Source organism: Oncorhynchus gorbuscha, linkage group LG04 (genome assembly GCF_021184085.1).
Source record: "Oncorhynchus gorbuscha isolate QuinsamMale2020 ecotype Even-year linkage group LG04, OgorEven_v1.0, whole genome shotgun sequence".
NCBI classification, from domain to species: domain Eukaryota; kingdom Metazoa; phylum Chordata; class Actinopteri; order Salmoniformes; family Salmonidae; genus Oncorhynchus; species Oncorhynchus gorbuscha.
Window position 1 is genome coordinate 17,581,601 of NC_060176.1, and position 17,099 is coordinate 17,598,699.

General features: G+C 43.8%; 1 protein-coding gene across 1 annotated transcript in view; it reads right to left on the minus strand.

Moving 5' to 3' along the window:
• The window catches only part of LOC124033486 (polycystic kidney disease protein 1-like 2), a 35,441-nt gene extending 18,973 nt beyond the window's left edge, over nucleotides 1-16,468 (minus strand). The window contains exons 1-12 of the mRNA XM_046345506.1: nucleotides 16,144-16,468; nucleotides 12,664-12,822; nucleotides 12,341-12,529; nucleotides 10,163-10,273; nucleotides 9,832-9,979; nucleotides 9,514-9,743; nucleotides 9,010-9,417; nucleotides 6,240-6,626; nucleotides 5,925-6,067; nucleotides 5,612-5,791; nucleotides 4,816-4,953; nucleotides 4,551-4,703 (exon numbers count right to left, since the gene is read on the minus strand). Of these exons, the coding sequence (XP_046201462.1) occupies nucleotides 4,551-4,703; nucleotides 4,816-4,953; nucleotides 5,612-5,791; nucleotides 5,925-6,067; nucleotides 6,240-6,626; nucleotides 9,010-9,417; nucleotides 9,514-9,743; nucleotides 9,832-9,979; nucleotides 10,163-10,273; nucleotides 12,341-12,529; nucleotides 12,664-12,822; nucleotides 16,144-16,468 (2,571 nt within the window). The remainder of the gene's footprint in view (nucleotides 1-4,550; nucleotides 4,704-4,815; nucleotides 4,954-5,611; nucleotides 5,792-5,924; nucleotides 6,068-6,239; nucleotides 6,627-9,009; nucleotides 9,418-9,513; nucleotides 9,744-9,831; nucleotides 9,980-10,162; nucleotides 10,274-12,340; nucleotides 12,530-12,663; nucleotides 12,823-16,143) is intronic.
• Between the last annotated feature and the right edge of the window lie 631 nt (nucleotides 16,469-17,099).

Here is a 17,099-nt window from a genome sequence, read left to right on the forward strand (position 1 = left end):
TTACGAGAAGCTGTCGTAAGAGGAAGGTTGCGAGTGGAAAGCCACACTCTCTGGCCGCAACAATACCTAGGACTCTTAATCCTGCGTTTATTGGCGGCTCTCACAGTCTGTGCCCTGTAGCGGCAAAGTGCAGACCTCACCCTCCTCCAGGTGCGCTCACAACGTTGGACAAACGCTTGAGCGGAGGGAACGCTGGACTCGGCAAGCTGGGAAGAGAATAGAGGAGGCTGGTAACCCAGACTACTCTGAAACGGAGATAACCCGGTAGCAGACGAAGGAAGCGAGTTGTGAGCGTATTCTGCCCAGGGGAGCTGTTCTGCCCAAGACGCAGGGTTTCTGAAAGAAAGGCTGCGTAGTATGCGACCAATCGTCTGATTGGCCCTCTCTGCTTGACCGTTAGACTGGGGATGAAACCCGGAAGAGAGACTGACGGACGCACCAATCAAACGACAGAACTCCCTCCAAACCTGTGACGTGAATTGCGGGCCTCTGTCTGAAACGGCGTCTAACGGGAGGCCATGAATTCTGAACACATTCTCGATAATGATTTGTGCCGTCTCCTTAGCGGAAGGAAGTTTAGCGAGGGGAATGAAATGTGCCGCCTTAGAGAACCTATCGACAACCGTAAGAATCACAGTCTTCCCCGCAGACAAAGGCAGACCGGTAATGAAGTCTAGGGCGATGTGAGACCATGGTCGAGAAGGAATGGGGAGCGGTCTGAGACGACCGGCAGGAGGAGAGTTACCCGACTTAGTCTGCGCGCAGTCCGAACAAGCAGCCACGAAACGGCGCGTGTCACGCTCCTGAGTCGGCCACCAAAATCGCTGGCGAATAGACGCAAGAGTGCCTCGAACACCGGGATGACCAGCTAACTTGGCAGAGTGAGCCCACTGAAGAACAGCCAGACGAGTGGAAACAGGAACGAAAAGGAGGTTACTAGGACAAGCGCGCGGCGACGCAGTGTGCGTGAGTGCTTGCTTAACCTGTCTTTCAATTCCCCAGACTGTCAACCCGACAACACGCCCATAAGGAAGAATCCCCTCGGGATCAGTAGAAGCCACAGAAGAACTAAACAGACGGGATAAGGCATCAGGCTTGGTGTTCTTGCTACCCGGACGGTAAGAAATCACAAACTCGAAACGAGCGAAAAACAACGCCCAACGAGCTTGACGGGCATTAAGTCGTTTGGCAGAACGGATGTACTCAAGGTTCTTATGGTCTGTCCAAACGACAAAAGGAACGGTCGCCCCCTCCAACCACTGTCGCCATTCGCCTAGGGCTAAGCGGATGGCGAGCAGTTCACGGTTACCCACATCATAGTTGCGCTCAGATGGCGACAGGCGATGAGAAAAATAAGCGCAAGGATGAACCTTATCGTCAGACTGGAAGCGCTGGGATAGAATGGCTCCCACGCCTACCTCTGAAGCGTCAACCTCGACAATGAATTGTCTAGTGACGTCAGGAGTAACGAGGATAGGAGCGGACGTAAAACGTTCTTTTAGAAGATCAAAAGCTCCCTGGGCGGAACCGGACCACTTAAAACACGTCTTGACAGAAGTAAGAGCTGTGAGAGGGGCAGCAACTTGACCGAAATTACGAATGAAACGCCGATAGAAATTAGCGAAACCTAAAAGCGCTGCAACTCGACACGTGACCTAGGAACGGGCCAATCACTGACAGCTTGGACCTTAGCGGAACCGAGAAAAGTAACGGAGGAGACATGAAAAGAACACTTCTCAGCCTTTACGTAGAGACAATTCTCTAAAAGGCGCTGTAGAACACGTCGAACGTGCTGAACATGAATCTCGAGTGACGGTGAAAAAATCAGGATATCGTCAAGATAGACAAAAACAAAGATGTTCAGCATGTCTCTCAGAACATCATTAACTAATGCCTGAAAAACAGCTGGCGCATTGGCGAGACCAAACGGCAGAACCCGGTACTCAAAATGCCCTAACGGAGTGTTAAACGCCATTTTCCACTCGTCCCCCTCTCTGATGCGCACGAGATGGTAAGCGTTACGAAGGTCCAACTTAGTAAAGCACCTGGCTCCCTGCAGAATCTCGAAGGCTGATGACATAAGGGGAAGCGGATAACGATTCTTAACCGTTATGTCATTCAGCCCTCGATAATCCACGCAGGGGCGCAGAGTACCGTCCTTCTTCTTAACAAAAAGAACCCCGCCCCGGCCGGAGAGGAAGAAGGCACTATGGTACCGGCGTCAAGAGACACAGATAAATAATCCTCGAGAGCCTTACGTTCGGGAGCCGACAGAGAGTATAGTCTACCCCGAGGAGGAGTGGTCCCCGGAAGGAGATCAATACTACAATCATACGACCGGTGAGGAGGAAGGGAGTTGGCTCGGGACCGACTGAAGACCGTGCGCAGATCATGATATTCCTCCGGCACTCCTGTCAAATCGCCAGGTTCCTCCTGAGAAGTGGGGACAGAAGAAATGGGAGGGATGGCAGACATTAAGCACTTCACATGACAAGATACGTTCCAGGATAGGATAGAATTACAAGACCAATTAATAGAAGGATTATGACATACTAGCCAGGGATGACCCAAAACAACAGGTGTGAAAGGTGAATCAAAAATCAAAAAAGAAATAGTCTCACTGTGGTTACCAGATACTGTGAGAGTTAAAGGTAGTGTCTCAAATTTGATACTGGGAAGATGACTACCATCTAAGGCAAACATGGGCGTAGGCTTGTCTAACTGTCTGAAAGGAATGTTATGTTTCCGAACCCATGCTTCGTCCATGAAACAACCCTCAGCCCCAGAGTCAATCAAGGCACTGCATGTAGCACCCGAACCGGTCCAGCGTAGATGGACCGACATAGTAGTACAAGATCTAGATGAAGAGACCTGAGTAGTAGCGCTCACCAGTAGCCCTCCGCTTACTGATGGGCTCTGGCCTCTTACTGGACATGAATTAACAAAATGTCCATCAAATCCGCAATAGAGGCACAGGCGGTTGGTGATCCTCCGTTCCCTCTCCTTAGTCGAGATGCGAATCCCTCCCAGCTGCATGGGCTCAGTCTCAGAGCCAGAGGAGGGAGATGGTTGCGATGCGGAGCAGGGAAACACCGTTGATGCGAGCTCTCTTCCACGAGCCTGGTGACGAAGATCTACCCGTCGTTCTATGCGGATGGCGAGAGCAATCAAAGAGTCCACACAGGAAGGAACCTCCCGAGAGAGAATCTCATCTTTGACCACTGTGTGGAGTCCCTCCAGAAAACGAGCGAGCAGCGCCGGCTCGTTCCAGTCACTAGAGGCAGCAAGAGTACGAAACTCTATAGAGTAATCCGTTATGGATCGATCACCTTGGCATAGGGAAGCCAGGACCCTAGAAGCCTCCCCACCAAAAACTGAACGGTCAAAAACCCGAATCATCTCCTCTTTAAAGTTCTGGTAATTGTTAGAACAATCAGCCCTTGCCTCCCAGATAGCTGTGCCCCACTCTCGGGCCCGGCCAGTAAGGAGTGAAATGACGTAAGCAACCCGAGCTCTCTCTCTAGAGTATGTGTTGGGTTGGAGAGAGAACACAATCTCACACTGGGTGAGAAAGGAGCGGCACTCAGTGGGCTGCCCGGAGTAGCAAGGTGGGTTATTAACCCTAGGTTCTGGAGGCTCGGCAGGCCAGGAAGTAACAGGTGGCACGAGACGAAGACTCTGGAACTGTCCAGAGAGGTCGGAAACCTGAGCGGCCAGGTTCTCCACGGCATGGCGAGCAGCAGACAATTCCTGCTCGTGTCTGCCGAGCATGGCTCCTTGGATCTCGACGGCAGTGTTACGAGCGTCTGTAGTCGCTGGGTCCATTCCTCGGTCGGATCCTTCTGTCATGCAGGTGAATGAGGACCCAAAAGCGACTTGGCGAAAACAGAGTATTTAATCCAGAATAAACTTTACAAAACAAAAAGCATAATACTACACGTAAAGACAAGAACAGACTGGAGACTTGATCGAGAACTGCAGGTTGCCTCGGGAAGGCACTTGAACCTAGCAGACTCAGACACCTGCTCACCACGCAGCATCTGAGGGAAACACGACACGACAGGGCAAAACATTGACACAGCACGGTGAATTATAAATGAGGATCCGACAGGGCAGGTACGGGAAACAAGGAGTGAAATAGGGACTCTAATCAGGGAAAAGGATCGGGAACAGGTGTGGGAAGACTAAATGATGATTAGGGGAATAGGAACAGCTGGGAGCAGGAACGGAACGATAGAGAGAAGAGAGAGCGAGAGAGTGAGAGAGGGAGGGGGAGAGAGAGGGATAGAAAGAGGGAAAGAACCTAATAAGACCAGCAGAGGGAAACGAATAGAATGGGAAGCACAGGGACAAGACAAGATAATAAATGACAAAACATGACAGTGCGTTTCTTTTGCCTCTGGAAACATTACTTGTGTCATGCACAAAGTAGATGTCCTGACCAACTTGCCAAAACTATAGTTTGTTAACAAGACACTTGTAGAGTGGTTGAAAAACATGTTTTAATGACTCCAACCTAAGTGTAACATCCGCCTTCAACTGTATATCACCTGTGTGCTTGCATTTGAAGGGACTCCCAGGATATTGCTGGCTGCCTCTACAATTGGTGTAGCTGCCTGCACCATCTCTTGTCCACCATGCTCACTGACATTCATATAGAGGAGGGAAGAGCTGAGGTCTGCCACCAGGGAGCTAGCTTCTAGCTGGAAAAGATCCACAGCATAACATAGACCATTGGGAACTAAATCTCTGCTCTCTTTCAGCAATACATGTTTGGAAAAGATTTTGTTGCCTTGCTCTCATATCCAATTGTACCTGAGCAGCGGAATTGACCTCTTCCCTCCTCTTGGTGATCCCTGCCACTGCTCTGGCCGTCAGCTCCACTTCCTGAGGAGTGTTGTTGGGGACATTCTTCAGCACTGCAGTCATGGTGCTCAGCATCTGTTCTCGCAGCTGGAACATCAATCAGAACACCTCACAAACATCCATCTAAAGAGACACTTCCCTTTGTCTTGAACTTCATACTCATTTATCATAACTCTTTTAGTTTAGTGTCATGTCTTACGTTCAACAATACACAGAGTCCCTAGACCAGGGATGGGCAACTTTGATGGGGGCGAGGGGAAACAAAAAATGTGAACTCATCATGAGGAGCTGCAGTGGCTCGCGGGTCTGCGTACCCTCATCCATAGCCAGACATGCAGTCAACTGAATTTAGCAATCGATCAATTTCTGCAGTTAAACTACTTAACGCTCTTAACTTAATGCATTACACCCGTAGGGCCCTCGCTCAGGGCCCTAGTCTTTTGGGGGCCCTGAGCGAGACTTGGCCTTGCACCTCGTGGGCCAATTTATTTGACTGGTCCCCGTCTTAGCAGCCAGGGGCCCTAAGTGACCGCTTATGCCTGGAGCCAACCATGATAAGTAGTTTATAAACTGTTCATTATTAGTCTATAAAGGCAATAAACAATTATAATTATTGGTGCTTCGTTTTTGGAAATTGATCCATGGGACTACAAAAGCGGGTCGTGTGTTGCCAATCCCTGGCGTAGACATTCCTGGCATTAAAGCCCATGCTCCCTATGACCATAGAATATTACCCCGTTCTCACCTCCTCCCTGGCACCTTTCTGATCCTCACTGGAGCCCTTGTTCAGAATGTCGGACACAGACTTGAACATCTGTCCTAGGGTCTCCCCAGTGAGCAACCCCTGCTGCTGTAGCTGAGCGACAGTGTTCTCAACCACAGACTGCAGATTCTCCACTGAGGAACTGGAGTTGGCTGGCCACACCTTGGTGGACAACAATCAAATGAGAGCTCCAGATACTCCATTATAAATGTGAGCTCTATGGAGCAGAAAGGCAGGACAGATTCCATGCATTAAATCATGAAGTAAATGATAGGATTTTTACTTGATGACAAACCTCAGTGGTGATTGTGGCATTGGTTTTTCTTTCCCCATTTGTTAGAGTAACCACCACAGACAGACTGTAGTTGTAACTTTTGTTCCCGAGAGGTAGGAAGATTGACTTGACTTCATTTCCATAACTGCAGCGCAAATGTTTATCTGAAATATAAATAAATATTATATAATGTGTTTTCATACAGTGGATGAAGCTTCATCTGTATACAGGGAACTGCATTTTAAATTTTGATTTAATGTCCTACTATTCAACTTCTTTGATAGGGGAAAGTCTCTTGAAATAGACTACATTGTCGACAGATTTCAGACAACTCACCTTTGTCAGTTTTGAAACAATATTGGCATTTGCCTGTGGAGCAGGAGGTTGTTGCACAGGTGATATTGAAAGCATCTAGAACTGTGCCTGACTGAGGGGAAATTACACAGGAATGGAGGCTGGTGATGGTAGTTGGCGCTGTTCTTTCAGGTACAGTTACAGATACAGTAGTAGTTGCCGCTATGGTGGTAGCAGCCAGTAGGGTAGTAGCTACCAGTGGGATGGTAGCAACAGGTATTGTAGTAGCAGATGGACGAGTAGTAACAGCCGGTAGGATGGTGGTAGCAGCCGGTAAGGTAGCAGGCGGTATGTTAGTGGCAACAGGTGCAAGTGTTGCAACACCTGGTATCTGAATGGTGTACTTGACAACGCCAGGTGTCGTCTTACCTACAACAAAAAAGTTGAATAGGTTACATTAATGTAAATAAATGCATTCTGTAAATGTTGGTCTGGATGTACACGATTTACTCTAAATATCCATGATCAAATGATACACTACCTAAAAGATAACACATTGGAACACTTTATTCATTTTATGGCCCACATTACAATGGCTAATTTGACATTCTGATGTCAGGTTCAACATAAGTGATGCTCATCCTACTATAATCTGTAAATAAAGCACGTGTAACAGCACATACTCTAAAATCAATGAATACCTACCATACGCTATCACATTGAGATTCAGAGATCTGGACTGGGCATTTTTCAGATTGTCACTTGTCACCATGTATTCATTGCCACCATCTATTCTGTGTAGCAGTGGTCTTTGCTTTGCTTTTTTGTAGCAGTGTTTGAGGTCTCCCTAGAAGGAATTAGCTCAAAATTAAATCTGTTTCCTTCATAGACACTGTCGTTGTACAGAATGACTACAGCTTTTGTACAATCCAACTGCGCATGCGTTCATTTCAGGTTACTTATTTTGCTCATGTGACAAATTACAAATGAATGTATGTTTGTGTGTATGTGTGTTCAAACACCTGTGTGTTTGTGTGTATGTGTGTTCAAACACCTGTGTGTTTGTGTGTATGTGTGTTCAAACACCTGTGTGTTTGTGTGTATGTGTGTTCAAACACCTGTGTGTTTGTGTGTATGTGTGTTCAAACACCTGTGTGTTTGTGTGTATGTGTGTTCAAACACCTGTGTGTTTGTGTGTATGTCTGTTCAAACACCTGTGTGTTTGTGTGTATGTGTGTTCAAACACCTGTGTGTTTGTGTGTATGTGTGTTCAAACACCTGTGTGTTTGTGTGTATGTGTGTTCAAACACCTGTGTGTTTGTGTGTATGTGTGTTCAAACACCTGTTTGTTTGTGTGTATGTGTGTTCAAACACCTGTGTGTTTGTGTGTATGTGTGTTCAAACACCTGTGTGTTTGTGTCCATGTGTGTTCAAACACCTGTGTGTTTGTGTGTATGTGTGTTCAAACACCTGTGTGTTTGTGTGCATGTCGGTGGGGTTGGTTAACAACAGACATATTTCTGTCTGGACTAATAAAGTATATCTAATCTTAAATTAGACAACATAAGTTCTATCTATTCATGCACTGAAACCACTATTCATAAATATGCTTGTGTGCACAATAGAGGAGTCTCACACTTACTGTCAAAGGTCTTGTGTCCTCAACATGCCAAACTACTGTTGGGCAACTCATTGCGGTGGTACACTCCAATTTGAGGGTTACATCTTGGTTTATGTTCACTGGGTTACAATTAGAACAACTAAAAGAACAAAGGTTAACTTTTATCATACAACAGATCTTCTGGGACATAGATTACTGTAACTTTGAATTTGATTCAAATCAGCCATTTAGCTTCTTCGTTTGATAATGCAAACCTCTCCTAACCAACAAAATGTCACTCGGGACTATACATCTGTCTAATGAGCCATTCCCTCCCTTGTTTTACCTTATGGTAACATCGGTGAATTCTGGCGGAGTGACAGTGATGCATTTCTCTGCTTTAGCCACTTGAGCCCCGGTCCCATTTTTCTTCTGCACAGTAAAACTGTATATATAAAAAAGAAATGGGTCTGGAAGACAGGCTGCTGTAATCACATGAGTCTCCTGGTTTGTTTTGTCTCTGCATTTACATTGTTCATCTGTTGGAATAAATGGGGAACATGGTTTGAGTATAACATCTGTGCTGAAAGGACATTAAAGGTCCTACACAATCTATACGGTCACCCGGAAACCAGAGAAATACCGCCGTTGTTACTTAGTGAGTTTAGAAGAACAATTCTATTCATAGAAAGATTGTGCCTGAACTGAAAACTAAAATCTTCGGATTTCAGATTTATAACTAGCACAGGCCTTGAAGATAAGACTTGAACAAGTGGGCCACGTAAAAGTCTTGACAGACTTTGTTACTGTAGCCTACTAATGAGTTGAACTGAGAGGTGAGTGTTCTCAGCTCTGGTACTTACTGCATTCCCATTCAAGTAGTATTCCAGGTTCACTGATTCCGAGTACTCCACTCAAGCCAGTTAACCCAAGTGTGACACTTTGCGTGAAGTCAGATGGACTTTCTGGATCAGAAGTGATTTCCACATTAGCCTGGGGAAGCCTTTTATGCTCCTCTGTCTGAAATTCTGATTTATTGTGACAAACTGCTGCTGTGTTCCCCACATCCACGTCCATGTGTGAGAAGACATTCCAGGCTCTGACTTTCACTTGCAAAGCTCCTGTAACAAAACAGCTGATATAAATAAACAAGGAAACATTTCATCTTTTCCTATCTTCTGTCATTGTTTCTGATTGTATTTGGGTAGGTACCTTGGATAGTGGTTGAGATATTGTAAACCTGCATGCTGCTGTTTTGCATGTCTCTGGTCTCAGAGATGCTGTCGTTAGCTCCAGACACCTGGAAGAGAAGCTGCACCGGGGACCCCCGGTCCAGGGAGACACTAACATAGAGGTCTGAGTCTGGACACTCCCCCTCCTCAGCCATCACTGATCCCAGCAGGCCCTCCACTGGCTCCAGCAGACACACCTGCAGCTCAGTGGACATGCCCAAGACCGAGACCCCGTTAGAGGCATGCAGGGTCAGCTGGTGGCAGCCAGAGCCCAGTTGTTGCTCCACCTCTGGTCCCACTGTGATGTTGTGGGGGACGATTCCTCTGACTGCTGATGAATTGGCCACCAACATCTCACCACGGTGGACTTTGTAGGTCACATTCGTACCTGTAGATAGCAAAGCTGTCTCATTCTACCAAGATTTGTACTCTCGGAAATGTAAGACCAAATGCTTTTATTTCTGCTCATGTTGGTTTTACTTACCAGCTTCTACTTCAACCTGGATTTGAAGGGGACTGCCATACAGGGCCTTGCAGTTTGCTCCATCTGTTGATTGGTTCATGCTATAGCACTTAATGACGCCAAACTCCCCGATGGGCTCCTGAATGGTGATGGCTTTCTGAGCTGTCACATGCCACTCACTGGTGGTACACTCCACCCCAACTATGAAGACACCTGGACGGGTGTATTTATGAACCACACTGCTCTCCAACCTGTGAGAGTGTAAATTCCATTAATTGTGAATGAATTAGGGACTTTTTGGCTTTGATGTTGGGTGATATACATTACTCAGTTACTCACTCTTCTGGACTATAAGGATCAATGTTGTGCCCATCTCCAGCACTTAGAGTGCAGGTCAGGTTGCCCTGGAAGGGATGGAGAAGCCACTTCACTGTTATGGAGACATTGTCAAAGACGGCAGCCAACTTGCTCATTAATAAGTGGAGACCTGTGGACCACAGACATGGCTAGGTTAGATTGTGTGTGCTAACCGCAACTCATAATGTGTTGAAATACAACATTAGAGAAAACGTAAATCGAGCCCTTCACTAGCTGAAAACATATTTGAGTATTTAAATGGAATGTAGAAGGGAGGGAAGGAGAGACAGTAACAGGGGTAGAATGTTCTGACCATCTTTGCAGTTGTATTCCACAGACAGGTAGCTTCCAAGCCCTGGGCATGGTTCACCAAAAGAGGCCACATCTGCCGTGGCCTGGCACGCCTGCAGCCCACGGCAGTCTCCTGGAAATAATGTACATTAAATAGAGATATGAGAGGTGAAGAAATAGAAGAGTTTTCCACCATAATTGTCATCAGAATCATCATTAAGATCATCATCCACATTATCATTATAATAGACTTATCCAAGTGCTCTGAAAATATACATTGTGTGCACACTGTTCAAAGGAAGGATTATTATCACAATGCCTATTCTATTTGTCATTCATACATGAAGCACTAACTTAAGCAATGGCTTAAACCTAGTGCAGTACATTTAGATTTCATTGACAGTATTACAACCATTTAAAACTGGTACATTTTGTGGCTTTACTTTCAGTCTTGACATTGTACCAGCATATGTACCTCTATTATGGTTTTTGTTAAGACACAAATACATATTTTTTTTGGTGCTTTGTGCAATTAAGTTTTATTGCTGCCTCAGTGCATCTGGTGCCGTTGTTGAAGCTGTGTGTGTTTTACAATATTTACAGTTCTGCTCTATGCTTTGCAAATGCATACATGTTCTAAGAGCTCAATGTTTAAATATTGTTCATCATGTAGTTGTTTGGTAATTAGCATCCTGCTAAAGTGAAACTAAGTTGAATTGCTGCCTCTATTGAATTGCAGGGCCCTTTATTGAATCTGTGTTTGCTTTACAATATTTACATTTCTGCTTTTTACTTTAAGCAGTGTGTCCTAAAAGTGCAATGATCAAATACTGCACAGCAGGCAATTACTTTGACCCATTAAAAGCACTTTGCTTAAAAGCCCAGTGCAGTCAAAAACGTGGTTTCCTGTGTTTTATATATATATATATATATATATACAGTGGTGAGAACAAGTATTTGATACACTGCCGATTTTGTAGGTTTTCCTACTTACAAAGCATGTAGAGGTCTGTAATGTTTATCATAGGTACACTTCAACTGTGAGAGACGGAATCTAAAACAAAATCTGCAAAATCGACAGTGTATCAAATACTTGTTCTCCCCACTGTATTTCTACTCTATTAGGCTGGAATAATACTGTGATATTGTGCAAATTATGATAATGCTCTTTTAGTGTGAGAGCTGTTTGAAAAGACTGCGTGAAATGTCAGCCTATTTTGGTGGGATGGAGTATTGGCCTGCCTCGCGACATCACCAGGCAATAAGTTAGTTAATAGACCAATTGTCATGTTTTGTCATATATTGTCTTGTCATTATGCTTTCCCTTCTGTTCGTTTCCCCCTGCTGGTCTTATTAGGTTCGTTCCCTTTTTCTATCCCTCTCTCTCCCCCTCCCTCTCTCTCCTCTCTCTATCGTTCCGTTCCTGCTCCCAGCTGTTCCTATTCCCCTAATCAATCATTTAGTCTTCCCACACCTGTTCCATATCTTTTTCCCTGATTAGAGTCCCTATTTCTCCCCTTGTTTTCCGTTCCTGCCCTGTCGGATCCTTGTCTATTGTTCACCGTGTTGTGTTTGTGTATCGCCCTGTCGTGTCGTGTTTCCCTCAGATGCTGCGTGGTGAGCAGGTGTCTGAGTCTGCTAAGTTCAAGTGCCTTCCCGAGGCAACCTGCTGTTCAAGATCGAGTCTCCAGTCTGTTCTCGTCATTACGAGCGGAATTATGTCTTATGTTTGTAGAATTACTTTACTGGATTAAAGACTCTGTTTTCGCCAAGTTGCTTTTGGGTCCTCATTCACCTGCATAACACCAATAAGAAATATAGTTAAATCCAAACCTCTCTGTCAATAACAGCTAGTTTTCAGTTTCCCCCTCCCCACTCAGACCACTCCCAGACAGTCCTAGCAAAATTCTTGCTTTAGAAATTACTCTATCCTAAGAAGCTATTTATGTTTCTTATTGACCATATTAATTGAAAGCAATCACATTAAGGTACTTAATTGTTACCCAGAAATGATTTGATTTTGAGATGTTAAAAAACGGCTGCATTGGACCTTTACTGTTCTTACTCATACAATGTAAGAACACGACTATTCTTGAATCAATAGTCAAACCAAAACATATATCAATATCCTGAGTGATGGACAAAATACACCTTGCACAATATTTCAAAAGTTTCAAAAACATTAGACTTCACACCATACCTGTCACTGAATGTACAACATCTATCCAGCTACACTCCTCCTGTGTGGAGGTGGCTGAAGAAGTGGGACTCGTCCGGCAGTAGTGAACCGTCTTACGACCATAGAAGCTATCATCAATCTCTATCACCTGACCAGAACCACACTGTAGTGTTGCATTGTGGGCAGCACAAGCAATGGAGCGCCCAGATTCTGAGACAAATAAGTAAATAAGGTTTAGGTTAAAGGGAATAGCAAGCGCATACAGTATATTCCTCGCTACCTTGTTATTCTGCATACATGCACACACAGATGCATGTGTGCAAACACACACATCAAATACAAACCAAATTGGCAGATGAAGTGCAGCTCCTGGCTACAGTTGCTTGTTGCCTCCCACTGAAACCCTGACCTCCTCAGTATGTGACCACAGCCAGCCCCTGGATCAGGGTCGTTCACCCAGTTAGAGTAGCTGACATCAGAGCCATCAAGCCAGGAGAGAGGACCTGAGGATTTACAGCACAGACACCAATCAAAGTATTATATTCTATATACACTGAGGGTATAAAACATTAGGAACACCTGCTCTTCAAAGTAGAGGAAATAAAGTATGTAAGTACTCTGTCATATTATATTATATTTGTGACATATATTCCTACAAAATGACATCCCAGCTGTTCATCCTGATACATCATTCTGTTAATACTCTAATTCACGTAATAAAACACTTGAAAAGCAGAGTAAGGGATATGACGTAAGAAAACACTTGAAAAGCAGAGTAAGGGATATGACGTAAGAAAACACTTGAAAAGCAGAGTAAGGGATATGACGTAATAAAACACTTGAAAAGCAGAGTAAGGGATATGACGTAATAAAACACTTGAAAAGCAGAGTAAGGGATATGACGTAATAAAACACTTGAAAAGCAGAGTAAGGGATATGACGTAAGAAAACACTTGAAAAGCAGAGTAAGGGATATGACGTAATAAAACACTTGAAAAGCAGAGTAAGGGATATGACGTAAGAAAACACTTGAAAAGCAGAGTAAGGGATATGACGTAATAAAACACTTGAAAAGCAGAGTAAGGGATATGACGTAAGAAAACAAAGTCAATGCCACAGGAGCCGGCTGTGAATAGGTGATAAATTTGGTCCTTTGTACGGGAATAAAAAAGGCCTGTCTAAATCAAGGGACTGGACAGCAGATCCAATTGAATGACAAGTGTTCTTCATCAGCCAGGTGCTGCTAAAAGGAGATATCTTAATGTGGCATGGTCTCCTAGCAATGGTACGAGGTAAATACATTATAAATCTCCCAGCGTGACACAGGAAGGCCAGCTGACTTGAGAGATAGCCACCAAACCCAGCCTGTGTCTACTTCCAGTTTTACTGCCAGATCAAAGAAGGTCTACTGATAAAACAAGACCAAGAGTAACCATCTTTGTCTCAAGAGAAGTGGTGGGCGGATCATGTTAGTTTAGGAGACTGGGAATGGAACTGATTTCTGATGCAAATAATCATGAAAAAAAAATATTGTGAGGAATACTTCTTCCACAGCTCAGCAAAGGAGTAGGATTATTCTATGAAAAAACAACAACCCCAAAACACTATTACCTCTTTCAAATATCAATGAAATATTTAGGCCTACTCTCACACAAAGTCATCATGGGCAATTCCATGGTAATGTACAGTGCATTCAGAAAGTATTCAGACCCTTTCACTTTTTCCACATTCTTTTATGTTACAGCCTTATTCTAAAATGGACTAAATTATTTTTCCCCCTCATCAATCTACACACAATACCCCATAATGACAAAGCAAAAACAGGTTTGTGGACATTTTTGAAAGTTTATTAAAAAATAAAATAATAATGAAATATCCCAGACCGTTTATTCAGTACTTTGTTCAAGCACCTTTGGCAGGGATTACAGCCTCGAGTCTTCTTGGGTATGACGCTACAAGCTTAGCATACCTGTATTTGGGGAGTTTCTCCCATTCTTCTCTGCAGATCCGCTCAAGCTCTGTCAGGTTGGATGGGGAGTGTCGTTGCACAGCTATTTTCAGGTCTCTCCAGAGATGTTCAAATTAGTTCAAGTCTGGGCTCTGGCTGGGTCACACAAGGACATTCAGAGACTTGTCTCCAAGCCACTCCTGCATTGTCTTTCATCAAGGATCTCTCTGTACTTTGCTCCATTCATCTTTGCCTCGATCTTGACTAGTCTCCCAGTCCCTGCCGCTGAAAAACATCCCCACAGCATGATGCTGCCACTACCATGCTTCACCGTAGGGATGGTGCCAGGTTTCCTCCAGATGTGATTCTTGGCATTATATGGACAGGTTTGTTCCTTTCCAAATAATTTCCAATCAATTGAATTTACCACAGGTGGACACCAATCAAGTTGTAGAAACATCTCAAGGATGATCAATGGAAACAGGATGCACCTGAGCTAAATTTCGAGTCTCATAGCAAAGGGTCTGAATACTTATGTAAATAAGGTATCAGTTATTTATTTTTTATAAATTTGCCCAAAAAAATGTAAATCTGTGTTTGCATTGTCCTTATGGTTTATTGTGTGTAGATTGATGAGGAACAAATGTATTTAATCCATTTTATAATAAGGCTGTAACGTAACCAAATTTGGAAAAAGTCAAGGGGGTCTGAATATTATCCGAATGCACTGTAATTGCACTGATGTTTTACATAAGACTACTTTTAACAATTTAAACTGAACATTTTCCAAAAACACATTTACTGGAAAAACTGTGCAGATGCATATTTGGTAACAGAATTTTGGTAAAATCTCCCTCAGGTTTTTACGGGACCACGTTTTCCAAAAACTCAATATCTGCTCCGAAGGAGGATTCAAAAGACAATGGGGTGTCAGCTATGACATGAAACCTTAACCTTGAACCTCTTTTCGATATTGAACTACAGTAATGAAGTGGATTTACACACCCGATAACATCATTATGGATAACATCATAATCATACACCTCCAACTCAAATGATGTCAATTAGCCTATCAGAAGCTTATAAAACCATGACATCATTTTCTGTAATTTTCCAAGCTGTTTAAAGGCACAGTCAACATAGTGTATGTAAACTTCTGACCCACTGGAATTGTGATACAGTGAATTATAAGTGAAATAATCTGTCTGTAAACAATTGTTGGAAAAATGACTTGTGTCATGCACAAAGTAGATGTCCTAACCGACTTGCCAAAACTATAGTTTGTTAACAAGAAATTTGTGGAGTGGTTGAAAAACAAGTTTTAATGACTCCAACCTAAGTGTAAGTAATCTTCCGACTTCAATTGTATATCCACCTTTGCATATTTGGGTATTATTCTACACACTGGCTATTATTTTAATAATGAGCTCCTCCCAAAACAAGACAACATTTTATTGGTTCGGATCAAATCTGAACCAACATCTGGTAGATGTTTTCTAAGACCCCTTTTCCATCTGTTTGACCAGCAGTCAAAGCCTTTGCTTGTTATTCCTAATATTTAGGATAGAAAATGGTCGGAAAATGTATATATTCCTTCATTTAAAAAAATATAGCTTTCATTTGATGCTAGATTTGACATGATCCTATGAACTTCTCTTGTTAGTGCTTATGGGTCCTTTTACATCAAAATTCCCTCATATCATGGCAATTTCATAAGACTTTAAATCATACACTCTAACACAATAAAATAACTCTTTGCAAATACATCCATGCACAGGACAGTCTACTCTCAACCTTTGATTTCCTTTACATAATCATATCTATTATTGTACAGTATGTTGATTGCAATTAGTGTTTTCTTCAATTGTCCTCTTACCCTCAGCAGCAGCAGAGTCCAGTGTTAGGTTTGAGGAGGCAGGTGCCAGACCCAGCCACCAATCCTGCTCCGTCTGCAGGTGCTTCTGTAGGAACTGCTGTGTTTCGTCGTTTAAAATGAAGGCCAGGTGTCCACCACCTCGCTCACACCAACCCTGTGCACTGAGGAAGGAACGCGAACGAGGTGGACCTACAAACTCATAGCAGGAGCCGTCAAAGCTCTCTTGGTACTCTGGGCAGGATAGAGGTGCTATCTCATCCTCAGCACAAGACAGGCTTAAGAGGAAAGCATTCAAGAGTAATACAGAGAGCTTAGTGCTGTCCATCTTCACCCCTTCACCTGTACACTGTTACAGGCAGCCTGGTGACATGCTATCTTTAAAGGGGACTGACGTCAGCAATCCCTGTCACCACTTCAACATCACAGAATGATTTGTTCTGGCTCCAACAAAGGGCTGTCCGCCTTACAGTCTGGCTTTGTGAGTTCCCATTGGTTGCATTATCCTTGTTCACAAACAAACGGAGCAAAGGCCTACCATGAATGGGCTATAATAAGGTCCTCTGGCCCGTCTGTCAACAGCCTCTGAGTTATACTCTTTCTTTAAGGCTGCCAATGATGTAGCACTCATTGCAGCCTGCATGCAGTATAAGATGATTGTGTCCAGTAAGCAGTGCTATACACTCCAGTAGGCTGGTTAGAGAGAGACCTTTATACTGTATATCCAACCACTATTCAAACCCTAGCAGAAGCTCTAACCTGCCTTATTCAAATGATAAGAAATCAATATATTTTTACTGTCAGAATTTCCTTTTCAACGTATATCAAGGACATATCAAAATAGTAGTAGAAGTATTAGAGCCACAATGAACTATGTTCCCGCTCTCAACCCAGTACTATACTGCCAGTCAATTTGATGTCACTTTTGTAGGGGAACGAGGAAAACGTAATAAAATAAA